The sequence below is a fragment of the Protobothrops mucrosquamatus genome, unplaced genomic scaffold, assembly GCF_001527695.2.
Source record: "Protobothrops mucrosquamatus isolate PMUCROS unplaced genomic scaffold, P.Mucros_1.0 scaffold243, whole genome shotgun sequence".
NCBI lineage: Eukaryota > Metazoa > Chordata > Lepidosauria > Squamata > Viperidae > Protobothrops > Protobothrops mucrosquamatus.
This window is the reverse complement of record NW_015386593.1, coordinates 579,922-596,941: the sequence shown is the minus strand read 5'-3', so window position 1 is coordinate 596,941 and position 17,020 is coordinate 579,922. Positions and strand designations below refer to the sequence as shown.

At 35.5% G+C, this 17,020-nt stretch overlaps 1 protein-coding gene across 1 annotated transcript in view; it reads left to right on the top strand.

The window, feature by feature from the left end:
* Nucleotides 1–16,890, top strand: part of LOC107286071 (collagen alpha-6(VI) chain-like) — an 80,086-nt gene extending 63,196 nt beyond the window's left edge. The window contains exons 21-33 of the mRNA XM_015814366.1: nt 612–677; nt 1,272–1,325; nt 2,388–2,423; nt 5,201–5,263; nt 5,566–5,628; nt 6,533–6,595; nt 8,608–8,670; nt 10,466–10,516; nt 12,367–12,429; nt 13,482–13,544; nt 15,107–15,142; nt 15,479–15,515; nt 16,292–16,890. Coding sequence (XP_015669852.1) covers nt 612–677; nt 1,272–1,325; nt 2,388–2,423; nt 5,201–5,263; nt 5,566–5,628; nt 6,533–6,595; nt 8,608–8,670; nt 10,466–10,516; nt 12,367–12,429; nt 13,482–13,544; nt 15,107–15,142; nt 15,479–15,515; nt 16,292–16,890 — 1,257 coding nt within the window. The remainder of the gene's footprint in view (nt 1–611; nt 678–1,271; nt 1,326–2,387; nt 2,424–5,200; nt 5,264–5,565; nt 5,629–6,532; nt 6,596–8,607; nt 8,671–10,465; nt 10,517–12,366; nt 12,430–13,481; nt 13,545–15,106; nt 15,143–15,478; nt 15,516–16,291) is intronic.
* Nucleotides 16,891–17,020: the final 130 nt, after the last annotated feature.

Genomic DNA, 17,020 nt, shown 5'->3' with positions numbered 1-17,020 from the left:
ATTGTTAAATCGCGCAAGCAGTAAGATACGAGTCGAGTGACAGTCAGCTCTCGGTTTATTGGCAAGGCATACAGCAAATCCGGACTCCCGTCTGGGCCAGGGGGGCCCTCTTTATGGGATTCCCCTGGCTCGTAATCACACAATTCCATTGGCTGGTAAGACACCGTTGCGAGTTAGCCAACCAGCAACGGGCATGAAACTGTATGCAGATGGAGAAGGGCATTCACCCTTAATGGGTGATCAGGATGCGCATAGGGGATTAAGGGGGGGAATACAAAAGAACACAACAATAATGTCTCCCAGTCCATTGTTGGAAACACAAGAAATTACTTGGTTCAATAATTCAGAATGTTGCTGTGTTTTTTTTTAAAGGGTAGGGGAATAGAAATTGTTTTACATGAAGGTATTTATACCTTCAGTCATGAATCTAGCTATTCAGATTATATTGCAAGATTTCTTTGCTGACCACAGTGATTTCCTCTGTTGCTTTTGACTGAAAGCCTATTTTATACTAAGATGAATGTAGCTTCTATTACACTGACTCATTTTTTTCAGCTGCAGAAAAAGCAGAAGTCTGTGAAGCTACTTAAGAGCTTGTTTGTTCTTTTCAGGGGTTTCTTGGATCTGACAACAATGAACTTGGTCCTCCGGGTAAAAAAGGAAATATGGGGCAGCAGGTATCCAATCATCTACAAATCATTAAGAGCATGCATAGCTATTTCTAAACATAATGTTGCATATTTTCACTAGTCTGCATCTTGTTCTTTTATGATACTGAATAAGTATGTTATCTATTCATTTATTAATGCTGATTAAAATTCATTTTGAGATTCAGGTGTATCACAGGTGTGAAAAATAAAAAGAGAGAGCCACTCAGTAACTGTCTAGTGGCTCCATCTTAACTAGGGCCCAACTGTTGGAGGCGCACTATGTTTCATTGTTTCCTCTGGATTTTGGCAGGTTTCCAGAGTTAGTTGAAGCCAAACTGAATCAAGATACCATTGGCAGCATGAACTGAATTTGCAAGTGTCTGTTACTTGGCTTTTTCAGATTGAATCAGATTTATACATGCATGTGATATGTTTACGCAGCAAATATGTTTGCAAGTCACACATACATACACTCACCGTTGTAATGAGGAAGCTTAGAAAGTCAGGCCATATTGTGAACATTTGCTTCAGTCACAGGTCATAATTCATCACCAATATACTGTATTATGGAACCTAAAAAAGACACAAATGTATTTTAAATAATCTTGCTGTCCTTTGCAGGGAGAACCAGGGGATGATGGAGAGCCAGGAGAAGCAGGCGAGAGTGGTGCTAATGTAAGACTACTTATATGCAAAGAAAATAAATAGTCACAGCAAACACTAGAGTTATGGTTAAGGAAACAGTCTCTTCCCTTTCTCAAATGTAACCTCTCTTTAAAATATTCTAAAATTAGCTAAGGGTAATACAACATAGACCAAAGTAAAGTCACAAGTTGCCAAAAGTTTATGGAGCCCCTAGTATCTCAGTATTTTTTTTTATGGTGCACCTCAGCTTGCAATTCACATAGTGTCTCATGGATGTCAAACATTGCTGTGTTACTCTACAACACCTCTGTGAGTTTGTTGCAATGCCCTTGAATGATGTGGCACACAGTTTGGGAACCACAGCCCTAGGCAAATAGGAAAAAGCCTCTTAAGCTTATTAAATCCTTTTCTATACAAGCCTTGTCTTTTCCTCTTTATCACCGCATTATATTTTTCTCTTTCAGTTTTAAGATGCTTTAAGCCTAAGACAGGTACATCATTGTAAAAAAGAAGGAAAGAGGTCTATAGTTACAAAGGGGGCTATAGGAGATGTCAAAAAATATTAAGATGGCATGGACAAAGACTTGCTCCTTTTTTATCTGCATCAAACAAGCCCCTCCCCCCTGCCACTGCTTGGTCATATGATCAAAATTCAGGCACTTGGCAACCAGCATGCAGTTTGTAATGGTTGCGGCATTCCTTGGTCACATGATTCCTATCTGTCACCTTCCTAGCTAACTTCTGACAATGGAGAAACCCTGATTCACTTAACAACCAGGTTATACGATTACCAGCTAAGTTGATTTGCTTAACCACCACAATTAAAAATGTCATAACTTGGATGCAACTCACTTAATGACTGCCTTGCTTAGCAACAGAAGTTCCAGTCCCAACTGTGGTTGTAAATCAAGATTTCCTGTACTTTTATAACTTGCTTCAGTATAAGGTACTATAATGCCAAGGCCTCCGGTGTTTAATTGTTTGTGATTATATTTTTCTTGTGTTTTCTTTTGTTGCGCTTGCATTTTGGTCTGTGACCGCAAAATAAAATTAAAAGGTACTATAACTGCTTTTTCTTCCCTCTTCTTTTAGGGTCTTGCTGGGCAAAGAGGTCCTCCTGGTTTAATGGTTAGTAACCATTGCATTCACATATTACTGCTTGAGTTTTCTTCTCTCTCTCATTTAACATTGAATTCATGAATATTAATCAATGCTTTTACAGACTTATTCCAGTGCTGAATCAATCCTGATATGGGGAAATTAACAATTTAAATGAAAACAGACATTCATAAAAATTAATGATATTTCTAATTGTTCTTATCATTAAAATGATCAAATCTAGAACTGCTAATAATTAAACTTTAACAAAAATCATGATGTACAACCTGTCCAGATCTTAATTTAGGCATTCTTTTTAATATTTTTTTCTTAATAATATTTTTTTAATTATTTGATTACAAAGTTTAACTCCTACTTCACTTTCATGTCTGTATTTTGCCAGTTATTCTCCTGCCCTTACAAAGTTCCTTCCTTGAATTTATTCTGTATTTTAATTAATTTATTTTACTAGACAGTATTTCATTTTGCTGAATGTTTGCTCACTATCAACTTAAAAATGCCAAATACTTCATACTTCAAATAGTGAAATTTAATGGCATTTTCCATCCCATTATTTAGCTATATGTGCTGCATTTTCAGACATTTATTTATTTACTGTATTTGTAGAGGGTAAGGTTAAGGTTTCCCTTGTTCAGTCTTTTCCAGCTCCAGGGAGGGGTGCTCATCTCCATTTCTTAGCCAAGGAAGCCAGCATTATACAAAGATATTAGCGTGGTCATGTGACCAGCATGACTATATGCACATGGAACACGCTTACCTTCCCACTGAAGTGGTACCTATTTATCTACTTTCATGCTTTTGAACTGCTAGATGGGCAGTTGCTAGGGCAGGAATGGAAGCTTATTCCATTGTGCAATGCTTGGGTGTTGAACCCAGGTTGTCAACTTTCCACCTGACAAACTCAGTGTCTTTAACCATTGAGCCATCACGCCCCTTTATTGTACTTATATTTTACATTTTCTGTGGTAACAGACAATGCCACGTATAGAAATCTCCACTAAAATTATAGGGCTAAAGGAGAAAGACTTGCCCAATAAATTAAGATACAGAGTAAACTGAAGAATCCTAACTGAAAAGATCAAGATAATCCATGTCCCCAGAGCTGGAGGTAGACTATCCTCTCAACCAACTTCCTGAAAAATATAGTTGGAAACCAGATTAAAACTGTCCAGATTGACTGGATCCAGCTATCTTCTCTTGGAGTCACTTTCAAAGCAACTGGAATTATCAAGAGAAGCATTTACCACCACAGAAGGATCCAATTTTCCTCTTAATAAACAAGGAGGGAGATGGATCAAAAATACAAGGGGCTGCATCTGAGCTCCGAGGACTGTGTTCATGTCTTTGGGACTAATAGACTTAGACCACCCCAGATAATATCACAATACTGTTCCTTCATTGCTAGAATTTAAGTGTGGGCAAATCTGAGTGATTTTATCGTGAACAATCTTAACAGTGACCTGCAGATGCTCCATTGATCCAATCATGTAACAAAACATCAGTGAAGCTCCCTCTGAAATCCAGTAGGACCATTAGGTGCATATTGTAGTTGGATAAAGGAAACTTGCATACAAACATTTCTTTACCTTGTGATCTGGGTTGACTTTAGTATAATTTCCTTTTTGTCTGCCTTCACTGGCAATGTTCTTATAAAACCCTAGAGGGCCCTGTAGGCTTTGACATTTTTCTAAAACATTTCTCTTCCTTCACTTTAGTAAAACATTATGGGAAAATATCTTTCCATTAAAATTTTATCATTTGTATAGCTAAATTTTCTTTTATTTATATCTAGACTCTTTCTTTATTAAATATTCAGATGACTAAACTTAAGTTACTTCTTAGAATAGCTCACATTGTCTTTGTTCTAAAATTTCAACCGAATTTTCAAAGGCGTCTGGTGCCTGGTGCGTTGCGATGAGGTATAACTGAACATAATAGGTTTGATTTCCATTTTTTAAAACAATATTAATGTGAAGAACGTAAACATTAGATCAAGAAAGGAATGCTATTCCCAATGATTTTCATTCATACGTACATAGTCAATTATGATGAAAGGAAATGTGTTATTATAAAACTAGAGGAGCTTTTAAGTCAGACTCAGCTTCAACATATGGCAGTTATGCCCTATGGCAGTTTTTCTATCATTTAAGTAGAAGTCAGTACATGTAGCCAGGTTGACTACATGTGCTGATTGATATTTAAATGATAGGAATCAACATGTGAAAAACTTTCCTTCCTTCTTTCCTACTTTCCTCCCTCCTTCCTTCTCTCTCTCCCTCCCTTTTTTTTCTATAAATATCCAAGTGAAATATCAGAAACTAGATGTGTATATATAAATGAGTGATGTCAAAATTAGATTTGTTTTATTTTTTAATTTTGCAAAAACAGAAAATTGTGGCTTTATATTTTTCTAAATTGCTAATAAGAAAATGCATCCTACGCCCTATTAAACTTCTTACATCAGCTTTTTTCAACCTGGTACCATCCAGAGCTATTGTACTGCATTTCTCATAATTCCCAGCCATGGTGGTTACTGTAGTGTATAAATCATAGCATTTCCAATCCAGTGGAAATGGAAGGTATTGGACTGAAGAAAGGTGCAATGGAGGCAAGTAAATGGCTTAAGTATCTATACTCATGTAGTTCTGCCTCCTTCCCTTTGGGATTGTGACTAATATGGTTAGCAGCACTGATTGTCAGTACTTGGCAAAAATACAATAATATCAGTGGATTTGGGTTTACAAATGCATATTTCTTTTATGTTTTCATTTTTTGTTACCTGACAGGGTGAACTAGGAAATGAAGGGAACAAAGGCTATCCTGGGGAAGCTGGGCTACAAGGGCAAACGGTAATATTTAAGTTATATTGTGCAGCAGTATGTATGTATGTATGTATGTATGTATGTATGTATGTATGCACAGTATGTATGTATACCTCACCTTTATTATTTTTACAAATAACTTCAGGGGGCGAACATATACAATATACCTTCCTCCTCCTATTTTCCCTACAACAATCCTGTGAGATGATTTCTCAATCTTGGCGATGTGAAGATGTATGGACTTTAATTCCCAACTTCAAGCCGTGGGAGTTGAGGTCCATGGATTTTCACTAATATTGAATCTAATTTTTCTCTTTCTTCCTCACTAGGGTGTTTTAGGGTTACGAGGAATATCTGGACCCCTAGGACCTCATGGTCTACCTGGCCATCAGGTAAAGTGGAAATTACCGTACTTTTGGTAAACCAAATATTGTGTATGTGTGTTTATCTCTTTGTGTGTCTCTGTTGTTATATATGTGATTAGATCTAGAAAGAATTTGTCTCTGGTACAGAAGCCCTCAGCAACAGAATAATAATTCATAATAATTTTGTCATTCTTGTATGGTGAATCTTGTTTTAATAAACTGATTGGGGGAAACAGGGGCATCTGTTATTCTCCATGTCATTGCAATGATGTCATTTAATCAAACTATATTATCTCCACAATGATATTATTCTACAAATCAGATCAACTGACACAAATAATGCATTTCACATATTGACACCATAACACAATCCACATAAATTGCAAGAGAATTAAGCCTTCATCAAACTTCAAATTTAAATCGTGCTTGCTGCACATATAAATGTGTGGGGACATAGAAAGATCTTGATTAATGAAAGAGTGCATCCAGCTACTACCATCATTTCTTTATCTTTCTCTCCTTAGAACTTCAGTCTTATCAATTCTATTACATTTTTTTCTCTGGGAAAAATCCCTCTCTCCCTGGAGTTTCATTCCTTTGGATAAGTGAGTTCCCCCAAAGATAACTTGTGGGCCTGGATAGTTTCATGAGACATGGATTGGCATTTTAAAAAAGAAACAAATGACTTCAGTTTCATCTGTAGACCAAGTAGGATGTCTGTGTCTCTCTGCATAGTGATTTAGCAGACATTGCTTAAACTTGGATATGATTACAGAAAAAACACAAAAACTATTTTGGCTGCCAGTGGTATCTGTGGCAGTAGGTCCATTAGCTGTGTACTTGAAAAAAAATGCCATTAATTCTGTGCCATAAAAGTCTGGAATTCCATTTTCTTTAAAAACTAACTTTCAATATGTGCTTCTGATTGGAGGGCAATGCAGGAATCAAAGGCGAATCTGGTGCTATAGGAAAAGAAGGCCATGTGGGTCCAAAGGTGAGCACTCCTGATTTTTCAGTGTTATGGGGACAAGGTACAAATTCATTTCTTTTTAAATAAAATGCAGCTGACATCATTTCTATTATTAATGCAGTATAAACAATTGTCCAGCACAGAGATTTACTCATGTTCCTTTGAACTTGGTGCAATATAAGAACGAGTCTTGAGCTATATTTTTTCAAGTTTGAACTACAAAGTAGTCCTCACTTAACAGCCACAATTGGGATCAGCATCTCCTTCAGTGAGCAACATGGTCATTAAACAAGACATCACGTGACTATGATTTGCTATTTTATATTCTGACCTCCATTGACTCTGCTTGTCAGAATCCATCTGTGAAGCATGCAAATAGTGATCACATGACTGAGGATGCTATAATGGGTATAACATCTGCCATTTCTGAAGCCCTCAAATCTCAATCATATGTCTGCAGGGATGCTGTAATAGTCATAAGTGCGAGGACCAGTCATAAAATTACTTTTTCAGTACCACTGTAACTTTTAATAGTTGCTAAGCAAGGCAGATGTTAAGTGAGGATTACCTGCATATTGTCTGCTGGATTTATCTGGTTCTCTCCTTTAAAGTTCTAAATATTCAGGCCCTGGGTAGTCTCTTGCCTGCCTAATGAGAACAGCAGTGATAATTTCTTGGCATAAGTTTGGCCCATGTACTGTAAAATGCAGCTGGTAGGGATATGGGGAAAGAACTACTGGTCTGAGTACTCAGTATGTGTAGACCTTTTTACTCCAAGATATCTATGTATTTTTTTGAAATCCATATTCTGTCAAGTGTGGGTTGGATGTCAGAAGTCTTTGGCCTGATTTTAGTTTGGCTGTTCTTGGGACTGTTCCTTTTGTCCATTAGCATTTTTCTTAATTTTTTTTTTTAAAAAAAACATTTTATTGTTTACATTTTATTTTCTGGAACCCACTTGCAGTATCCATGATTTGAATGGAAATGTGGGATAAAAACTCTATTAAAGAAATATAAGGAAGGTAGAATTTCATAAGCATTGCAAAAATAGTCATGGAAAAAGAGAAAGGTGGAAAACTATGCTAAAACTATATTAAATAAATATGAGGAAGGTAGAGTTTCTCAAGATTAGCAAAAATGTTATGAAGAAATGAAAAAAGAGCTTTAGAGATTGTATATTTATCATAGACTCACTTAATCAGTTTTGACTATTTAACTGTATATCCATTTACCTAGTAATGGTTATTTCTTCCTTTATTTGATTTATAGCTCACATTACCTCCAGGAGGTCAAGATAGCATACATAAAACCCTCTTTTTAATAATTCCCATAATAAGTACATTTATGATATAGGTTGAGTGGAGAAGTCTGAGCTTTAACTTCGGTCTCTCCAAATCACACTCCAATATACATCACTATATTCACCAACATCCCAATTATTATATGTTAGATGAGAACCATCTGATTTAAAATCCAACTCATCAGAGAGACTTTGGTTGGGTTTACTGAACTTTTCTTTTGGAAAAAGAAGCAGCAAACCTTTTAACTTCAAAATGCTGGCTGACTTGTAAATCCAAGCTAGTGATGTTGACTTCCATGCCCAGTCTTACTGGCACAAAAAGTTAGCATTTTGTACAGGGATTCTTGTCTTTTATTTTATCTTCCAATCTCACTGATTTCTCATGGGAATATGTTCTCTTTCCTCAAGAGCGGCATTTTTGTGGCACAATGCTTGGAGGTATTAATATAACTCTGTTCTACTTAAACTTTTTGTGCAGAGATTTTTCAGCATTTACCCTAACTCATACCTTCCTAGACAGAACGGTGGATCCTCCTTCCTTGGCATCTAGCTTTCTATGAGAAGGACCATGTTTTATATGGTTTTGTCATTTTGTTACACTAAACCCTCCTTGGAGTGTGAAGAGGTACAGTTAGACCCATGTTTCTTGTTTTGGTGGGAGCAAGAAAACTGCAATTGGATTGGTAGCAGTAATTTATGTGGCTGAGTGGCTAATATCTCTTTCATTCCATGAAAGGGTGAACAAGGCAATCCTGGAGAAAAAGGGCAAATGGGGCTACCTGGAACAAGAGGTTTTCCTGTGAGTTTTACCTGATTGCTTCTGAATTCCTCTTTTTTTTGCTGGTTTATTTGACTGATGCTCCTTCGTCTTTTGTTTCAAGTTCATGACGTTTCTATTGTTTGGAAGAGTTTCATCTCAGTATTAAGAAAAATTGTTTCATTCAAGGAAAACAGCAGCATTAAAGAATATCAACAGCAGGATCAAAAAAATGAAGATGGCAGCCACCATCATGCAACTGAATTTGTGCCTCTTTTTAAGTGCATTGTGATGACAATAAAAAAGGACAGAGTTTTAATCATATGGCTATGGCTGCCATCTTGACTTTTTTGGTCTTTTATATGTGGTCATCCGAGCAACACATACAGTTGTCTTCTAAATTATTTTTATGAAATGGTCTTATTTTTAAAGCACTGGATTCCTCAAGTTCACAACAAATCTTGTTTTTTAACTTGATACAAAAGCTCAAGATTGAGAAAGAGGAACTGGTCACTGGAGTTGGGATATGTTTGATTTTTGGTAAGACGTTTAAGTTAAACACTTTAAATGTTGATTATAATTCATAATTCCTAACTGAAAACTAACAGTATTAAAATTCAGGATTGAAGCAAATGAGTGCATCAATGTAACTTTCAGAATTCCAGTTTCAGATAGATTATTGTTCTCCTTTATACTATCCTTAACACCTATGAAGAATCGGTGATGATGGCATGTGGCTGTGGCAGTGTAGCTTTCTAAATGTAGGCAGTCCCCATTTAGTGAGCACAATTGGGACCAATTTACATGAAGTGGTTGCCAAGTGAAACCACAACTATGCTTTTGATCTTACTTTCCTTTGCTTTACAGACCTGCAGAGGTTATAAATGTGGGATTGATCATAAAGTTACTGTTCATTACCATTGTAACTGCAAATGATAACTAAACAAGATATTAACTGAACTAGGACTGCCTGTATTGGAACAAACAATTTGTCCCCAAGGCAAGGAGAGAACTTATGGTGTTTTCAGACTTTTCATAGTTTCAGTTGCTTTATCTAAAATATTTGTTATATATTGTATCTTGCTATTACAATCAATACACTTTTGGTCCCACATCCTTCTTGAAATGTCAGTGCTCCAAGGTCATATAGTGTCAGTCAAAAACAACCAGATCTATTTAGGAAAGGTCTAAGTCAACACCTTTTTTGTGTTTTATCTATATTACAAGATTCTCTGTAGACTGTTTGCCTTTCCTTGAGAATAATCAGATAAGGTTCCATGGAGTTTGGGATGGTGATGGTCAACTTATACTTCTTGCAGCTGCGCAAGAACTTAAGGCTAGTTCCCTGCTTGATCCTTCCTCCTTGCCTGGCTAGGAGCTTCCCAACACATGGTGTGCTGATCCAGTGCATTTGGCTGCTTGAGATGAAGCAGAACCTCTCTGTGTAACATATATGTTATTTTAGATTTATTAAGCTATTTTGGTACCCCAGGCAAAACATTCAAAAAGATCTCTATGTCATAAACAAAGTAATACATGGAAAAAATTATTTCCCTTTTCTTTTCTTTTCACCCAGAATTAGCTGATTAAAAATATTGTCTCCTGTCCAATTCTCAGAGATTGCCTGGACGAGTCCCTGCAGTTTTCTTGGCAAGGTTTTCAAAAGTAGTTTGCCTGAGAGAAAGTGACTGGCCAAGATTAAACCTCAGAGTTTCCAGGTTTTTAGCTTGATGTCTTAACTACTACACCAAACTAGTTCTCACTGGCTAATGTTAGGCTTGCCCTAATAGAATATATTAACATTAATTAGCCATTTATTTTTTCCCATATTTTATAGGGCATTGATGGTAGTAATGGCTATGGCCTTGTAGGAAGAAAAGGCACAAAGGTAAGAATTATGCTTTAGTCTTTTTGGACAAATAAACATAATCTAGTGATAATACAAACATTTAGACTCCAACTATTTGAGAATATTTCTTATGGCACCTCAGTAAAAATAAATTGGAGTCAACCTACAAAAAGCCTTTCTGCTTCCATGTGACTTGCTTAAAAGTTTCTATTTATTGTGTTTCAAGTGGATTATGGGGATCTAATTCTTCAAAAATAAGTAATTAATATGTTACATTAGTTTTTGTGTAAGTAGAAAATGGTTGTTTTCATTTGCTGCAAACATAGGTCTCATTCCATGCTTGCAAAACCCACAATCAACTATGGAAAGTACAGATCTATGCATCCAAACCACTCCATGGCAGGCAAGAGAAAGCAATAAAGTTCAGTTCATCAGTGGAGGACTACATTAAAAATTCTATATATTTTGGCTGAAGTAGTCATGGAAATCAGTCCCATTCCAAATTAACATTAAAATGCTAATTTTATCCAACTTTTATTAGAATAAGCTACAGTTTTGATCATCAGGGTTTTCTGTGTCAAAAGCAAACAATTTTAGCATACCATAAAATGGGTGGGGAGGAAATATCAACAGTTCTAAGTTCTTATGGCATTATAACGGAAAGAAAAGATAGATTGTGTTTGGAAGAAACTAAACCAATCTTTCCTACAACATAGACAGCATTACATTGACCATCCAATTTATACATCAGGACATATAAAAAGATTCTTTCATTAGAAATTCCTTCTTCTTGAAAGACTGAAAAAATGCTTTAAAAAGATGGATAGAGTCTATGGTCTTTACATAAACTATTGCTTCAGAAGAAGACTAGCTAACTGTTTTATGGTTTGTTTTTTAATGGTCCTTGTATCAGAACTGATTCGCTCTGCCCTTTTTTACCTTAATTGCCAGAGTAATGTCCTGTAATGCTGTTGTTATGCTAACATGTAAAGAATTGCACAGAAATATTTATATCCAGCATCTTAATTGCTGGAGACCTATTTGGGCAATATTTTCTATGAAATTTTATGCAAACACTGGTTAAGCCATGATTCGATTCCATTTGTTTTGTGCAGAAACTACTGCTATTTTTCTTTATGTGGTTAACGTTGTGTGGAAGAGGAAATCTGAATAATTCTTTAGTATGTCAGCAAATAAGCAACTCTAAGTAGGTGACTGTATTCTGTCACTTCCTTTGTCCTGGATACATGGCTTGCAATAAGTTTTAAACCAGATGTGTTATAGAAAAACCTATTGGGGACATTAAGATTTGTGATAGACAATTGTTGAATCAATTAAAAGATATAAGCTATTTCAGTTACGGATTTGGCTTTCCAAGATGGCTGTTGAGTAAAACAATATTGGTGCCACACATGTATTTAATTAAAGAGTAATTAAAAAGAAGAATGTCCACTGATTTCTTTTAAAACTGTGAATAAGCAATTTGAAAACCAACACTGTATTTTTGTTTTACTAATATCAGGGATTGACTGGATATCCTGGAAACTCTGGACGACAGGTGTGCAAGAGTGAATGTTGTGATTGTGAAGTTTTAAATTTTGGGTTGGGACTAGAACACTAGGTAATTTTCTCCATTTTTATTCTCTCTGTTCTCACCTCTTAGTAACATTAAAAAACAACAATTGACTGTATTCAAATTATTATTTTTTTAAAAAAAGGGAGGTGGGGGTCATGGAACTCTAGGATTGCAGGTTAAATATCTGCAGTGGGATCTTTTACAGCTTCATTTTGACAAACACACACACACACACAAACACTACATCTGAAACTCTCACATCATTTCATGCTGGTTCCCCAGTTGCAATTTCTGCTTCTGCTTTCTTTTATAGGGGGAAATTGGTGATCCAGGCAATCCTGGAAACAAAGGTGCCAAAGGAATTAAAGAACAAAGGGTAATCCATTTTCATTGCTGCTTCTCTTTTGCAGAGATGGAAGATTCTAATGGCCCTCAACACTATTGTATTCTTACTTTCTTTTTCCTTATATGTACAGCAGACTTAAGAACAGCATGCTAGGAAGTGTCTGTTTCAGTGTGATTACTGGTCTCAGAAATTATTCTTACTTTTGGGTTATTAGGTTATTTAGGTTATTTTTCTTTTTAAAAAATAAACTTTCTACTAACTTTGAGTTGCATAAATCTTTAATTATGCTCCCTTTAGTTCCAAAATAAGATATTGGATGTGGAAACAGAGGTGCAATACTATGTGTGTCTGACTTCCAAGACAGTGCAGACAAGAAGCACACATAGAAGGACTAGCTCTAACTTTATTGCAAGGTTTCATTATCAGACTCTTGCAAATCTGAAAGTACACCTCTCCCCCTTTGCCTTTATATCCAGGACACTAAAGATGGTCCCTTCTGAGATATATTCCATGCCCTTATTCTTTCTATGGGTTCAGCTGCCTCTTATCTGAGTATTGCCTAGTCTGTGGCTCTTCCTTTTGTCTGCCAAGGTCATTCCCACATATCATTATATTGGGGAATAGAAGCATTTTTTTTTCAGATCACCTAAAATTCTCCAGTCATCTGAGTTTAGAGTAAGGGCAGGTCCACATACGAGGAAGTGGTGTCTAAAATAACCTGGATCTAAACTCTTCAGTAGTTTATAAATAATGCAAGCACTAGCAATAATCAACTTGATAACTATGTCATAGTAGGATATGCACAAAAGTACTATATCATAACATGGTCTTGCATGTGAACCCCTTTCAGCATTTTGGAACAATTGCAATATGTAAGGCCCATAATTAATAATTGTTTGATTATCATCTTACTATATGCAAAGTTATTGCTGCATGTAATCATAGTACCTAGATTCAGCTATTTTAAACAAGAATCCAGTTGCCTTAATGTATAGTTGATATCATTGAAGCAATTTTTGTAATGAAAATTAAGCCAGATTGCTCTGTCAATCCAATTAACACGCTCTCTGAATTTGTTTAAGGCCAGATATGGAACACCGGGGACAAAGGGTAATCCAGGCAGTCAAGGGCCACCTGGAAGAATGGTAATATGAATATAAATTTAACCTAATATTGGTATCTGAAACTCAGTATTGATCAAACTACATTACCAAATTAAATGTATTTTATTTTATTGGATGATCTTCTGTATTGCTAAACTTCAAGACAATCCTACCAGTTTATATCATATGAAATATATAATATGAAACATTATCAAACATAAACCAACTTAAAATAATAATTAAAAACAAATAATGATATGAAATACAAACTATTGCAATGATGATAGCTTCTTTTTCAAATGCCGCCTGCAATAGCTCAGTCTTAAGTAATTTCTAGAAAGAAAGTGTTAAAAATGTTTCCTAATTTCAAGGGGAAAGCTATTCCAAAATATGGCGCTGCAATTAAAAAACATTGTCTGAAGGTCCTTGCCCCCTGCATCTCACAGGCTTGAAAAGAAGATGAGATGTACATCAATCAGGCTGTATTTAAATTTACACATTTAAGGAGTGTTTTCTTTATTGCAATTTGTCATAGGAAAAATGTTACTACACATGATTATGGGTATATGTGATTACTGAGTAATGGAACTGCCAATTGAACATAGGCAGGTAGAAAATCTCCATGTTTGTATTCCAGAAGGAGAAAAGAACTGAGATGGAGAGATTTGGGAGGTCAGGGTGGGAAGGCAGGTCTAAGTGATGCTAACCTAGGAAAACTTTAATTTTTCCAAATGATGGAGATATAAGTCATGTGGTTCCAAGGAAGGCATTTGTCAGACTATAATTACATTGTAATAGAGGTAGTCGTCAACTTATGATCATAATGGAGTCATGGTTGTTATGTGAGTCAAATGCCCCAATGGGTGATTTTTTTTTGCTGGAAATCAGATTTTTTTTTTTGCTAGAAACTGGCAAAAAAAATGTTACACTTCATGATCCTGTAATTGTGGGATGATGCAAATGGTTATAAAGGTAAGCTGGTTGCCAAGTATCCAAAATGTTATCATATGACCATGGGGTGTGTTTGATTAGGCATCATAATTTCAAAAATGGATTGTAAATAGATTTGGGGGAGTCCGTGATAACTTTGAGGAACCAGTTGTACGTCAAGGACCATTTCTTTTATGGGAACTATTAAATGTCTTAAATAATTTAAACAAAGCATGTTTCTTTGCTTATATTTAATAAAACAATTATACTTCCTATATGTTCCTGATGTTCCACTAAATCATATTATTTCAGAGGCATAAAAAATAAAAGATTAAAAACAAAATATTTGGTAAATGAGAAAAGATGTTGTAGTAACAGCAAGACAGATATGCCACAATTAATGATATTTCAATTTTAATTCTAACAAGAAAATACACACCCAACAAATGTATAAAAAATATATCAGACAAAATCCAAGTCTGTGTTTCCCTATGTTAAATAATACCATAAGAATGGAATGAAGATAGAAGCATATCAAATTGGTGGGTTTGAAAAAGTACTGGTTTAGGGATATCTAATGTTGCTTCTTGTCTGCCTACCTATCATCTATCTCTGTTTCATTATCTCTCTTTCTAATGTGATTTTATAAATCCATTTTTTTTCTCTCTGTCCAGGGTCCAAAAGGTCCAAAAGGCACAACTGCTATGACGGTATGTGTTGCTGTATTTCACATTGCTAACTACTACCCTTTCTGTATCTAGAATTAATTTAACTATAAATATATATATATTTAAGCAGAAAAGGTCTTCATAGCTGTTGATTTTCAAAAGTTCTCCTGATTAGGCAAACCATGATTTAAGCAGGAAAAGAGAAGCAGCCTAAATGAAAACTTTGGGAACTTTATTGAATTCAAACTGACTTCAAAGCTAAGAAGAAAGTACCCTAGATCAATAGGGTACTTCCTATATATAGTAAATCTGTAGGTTTCTGAGCAGATATGCACAGATATATGCTACTAATCATACTATTTTTCCTGTTGTCTACAGACTTGTCAACTTGTGAACCTTACAAGAGGAAACTGCCGTAAGTAGTAACTTCAGGTTACCAGTATCTACTATTACTACTAAAACTATTATCAGGTTTAAGAAAGGCACTTATTTTGTTTTGGTTGGTTGTATTAAATTATTTAATCCCCAACTCTACAGATTTAGAAGAAAGCATATTCCTTGAGTTTACTTTGAAGAGAGGCAGAACTACAGCAACCTAGCAGTGAAATAAGTCTTTGATGATATTATAAAAAGATCATTATACATTGGTTATAGTAGATGATAAATGGGAATTGTCACAATGAAGATAAAAAAGAAGGAAAGTGTGAACTTTTAGTACAATTTTCCTGTTTTAAAGGAAACAATGTTAGCTTTTTTAAATTAAATTTGATTCCCAAATTAAATCGATTATTCCCTTAAATTACATTAATATTTTATATTTAAACAAAACAGTAGCAAATTTTTCAAAGCCATTTAATGGCTTAGTTAAATTTTAACATATACTTTGGCTTAAAAAAGGTATACTACCATTGTGATATAATTTTTTGTAATGCTTTTATCAAAACCAATTTGAAGCCAGTTTTTCATTGGATATTGGAACAAAGAACATGCTCAGAGCAAATTCTCTGTTGTGTTTATTGACAGTGTGTAGATGGTCAAATAAGTATAACAATTTGAATTAAAACAACTTTCTTTTATCCCATCCAGCTTGCTGTGTAGGTAAGTTACTTGAATTAGATCATATTTAAGAAAAAAAAGTTGTGCTCCCTAAGTCCAAGAAACATTCTGATACATTTTTACTTTTATTATAAGGCAAGAGCAAATGTCCAGTTTACCCAACTGAAGTGGTGTTCGCTCTTGACATGTCTGAAGATGTTACTCCAGTTTCCTTTGAAAGGATGAAAGACATTATGAAGTCTTTGCTGAAGGATTTGAGCATTAGCAGAAGCAATTGCCCAACTGGTGCTAGGATATCAGTGCTTTCATACAATACCAATATAAAGTACCTCATCCGGTTCTCCGACTTTCAGAGGAAAGATCTCCTTATGGAGGCAGTACAGGGAATTCCTTTGGAGAGGTCTTCAGGCCAAAGGAATATCGGAAGGGCCATGCGCTTTGTTGCCAGGAATGTTTTTAAACGTCATCGCCAAGGGGCTCTTATAAAAAAAGTTGCTGTTTTCCTTACTGCTGGCCCATCACAAGATGCTGCTTCCATCAATACAGCTGTGCTGGAATTCAGCGCTTTAGATATTATCCCGGCAGTCATTGCTTTGAGAGAAACATCAAATGTCAGAGAAGCATTTTTGGTAAGGAGGTCATCGTCAGAAAAAATAACTGGCAGGTTGATGAGGGAGTGTGGTCAGAGAGGTGTTAGTAGCAATGTGGATGTGACTGACATATTTTATCACTGAAGATTTCCAGTCATCCAGATAGAGTTGTCTGGAAATTGAGTCACGGCAACTGGACTTTGATATGATATTTCAGAAATTACCATCAGAGTATAACTAAATTCTGACTCCTCTCCATTGTCTAGAAATATTT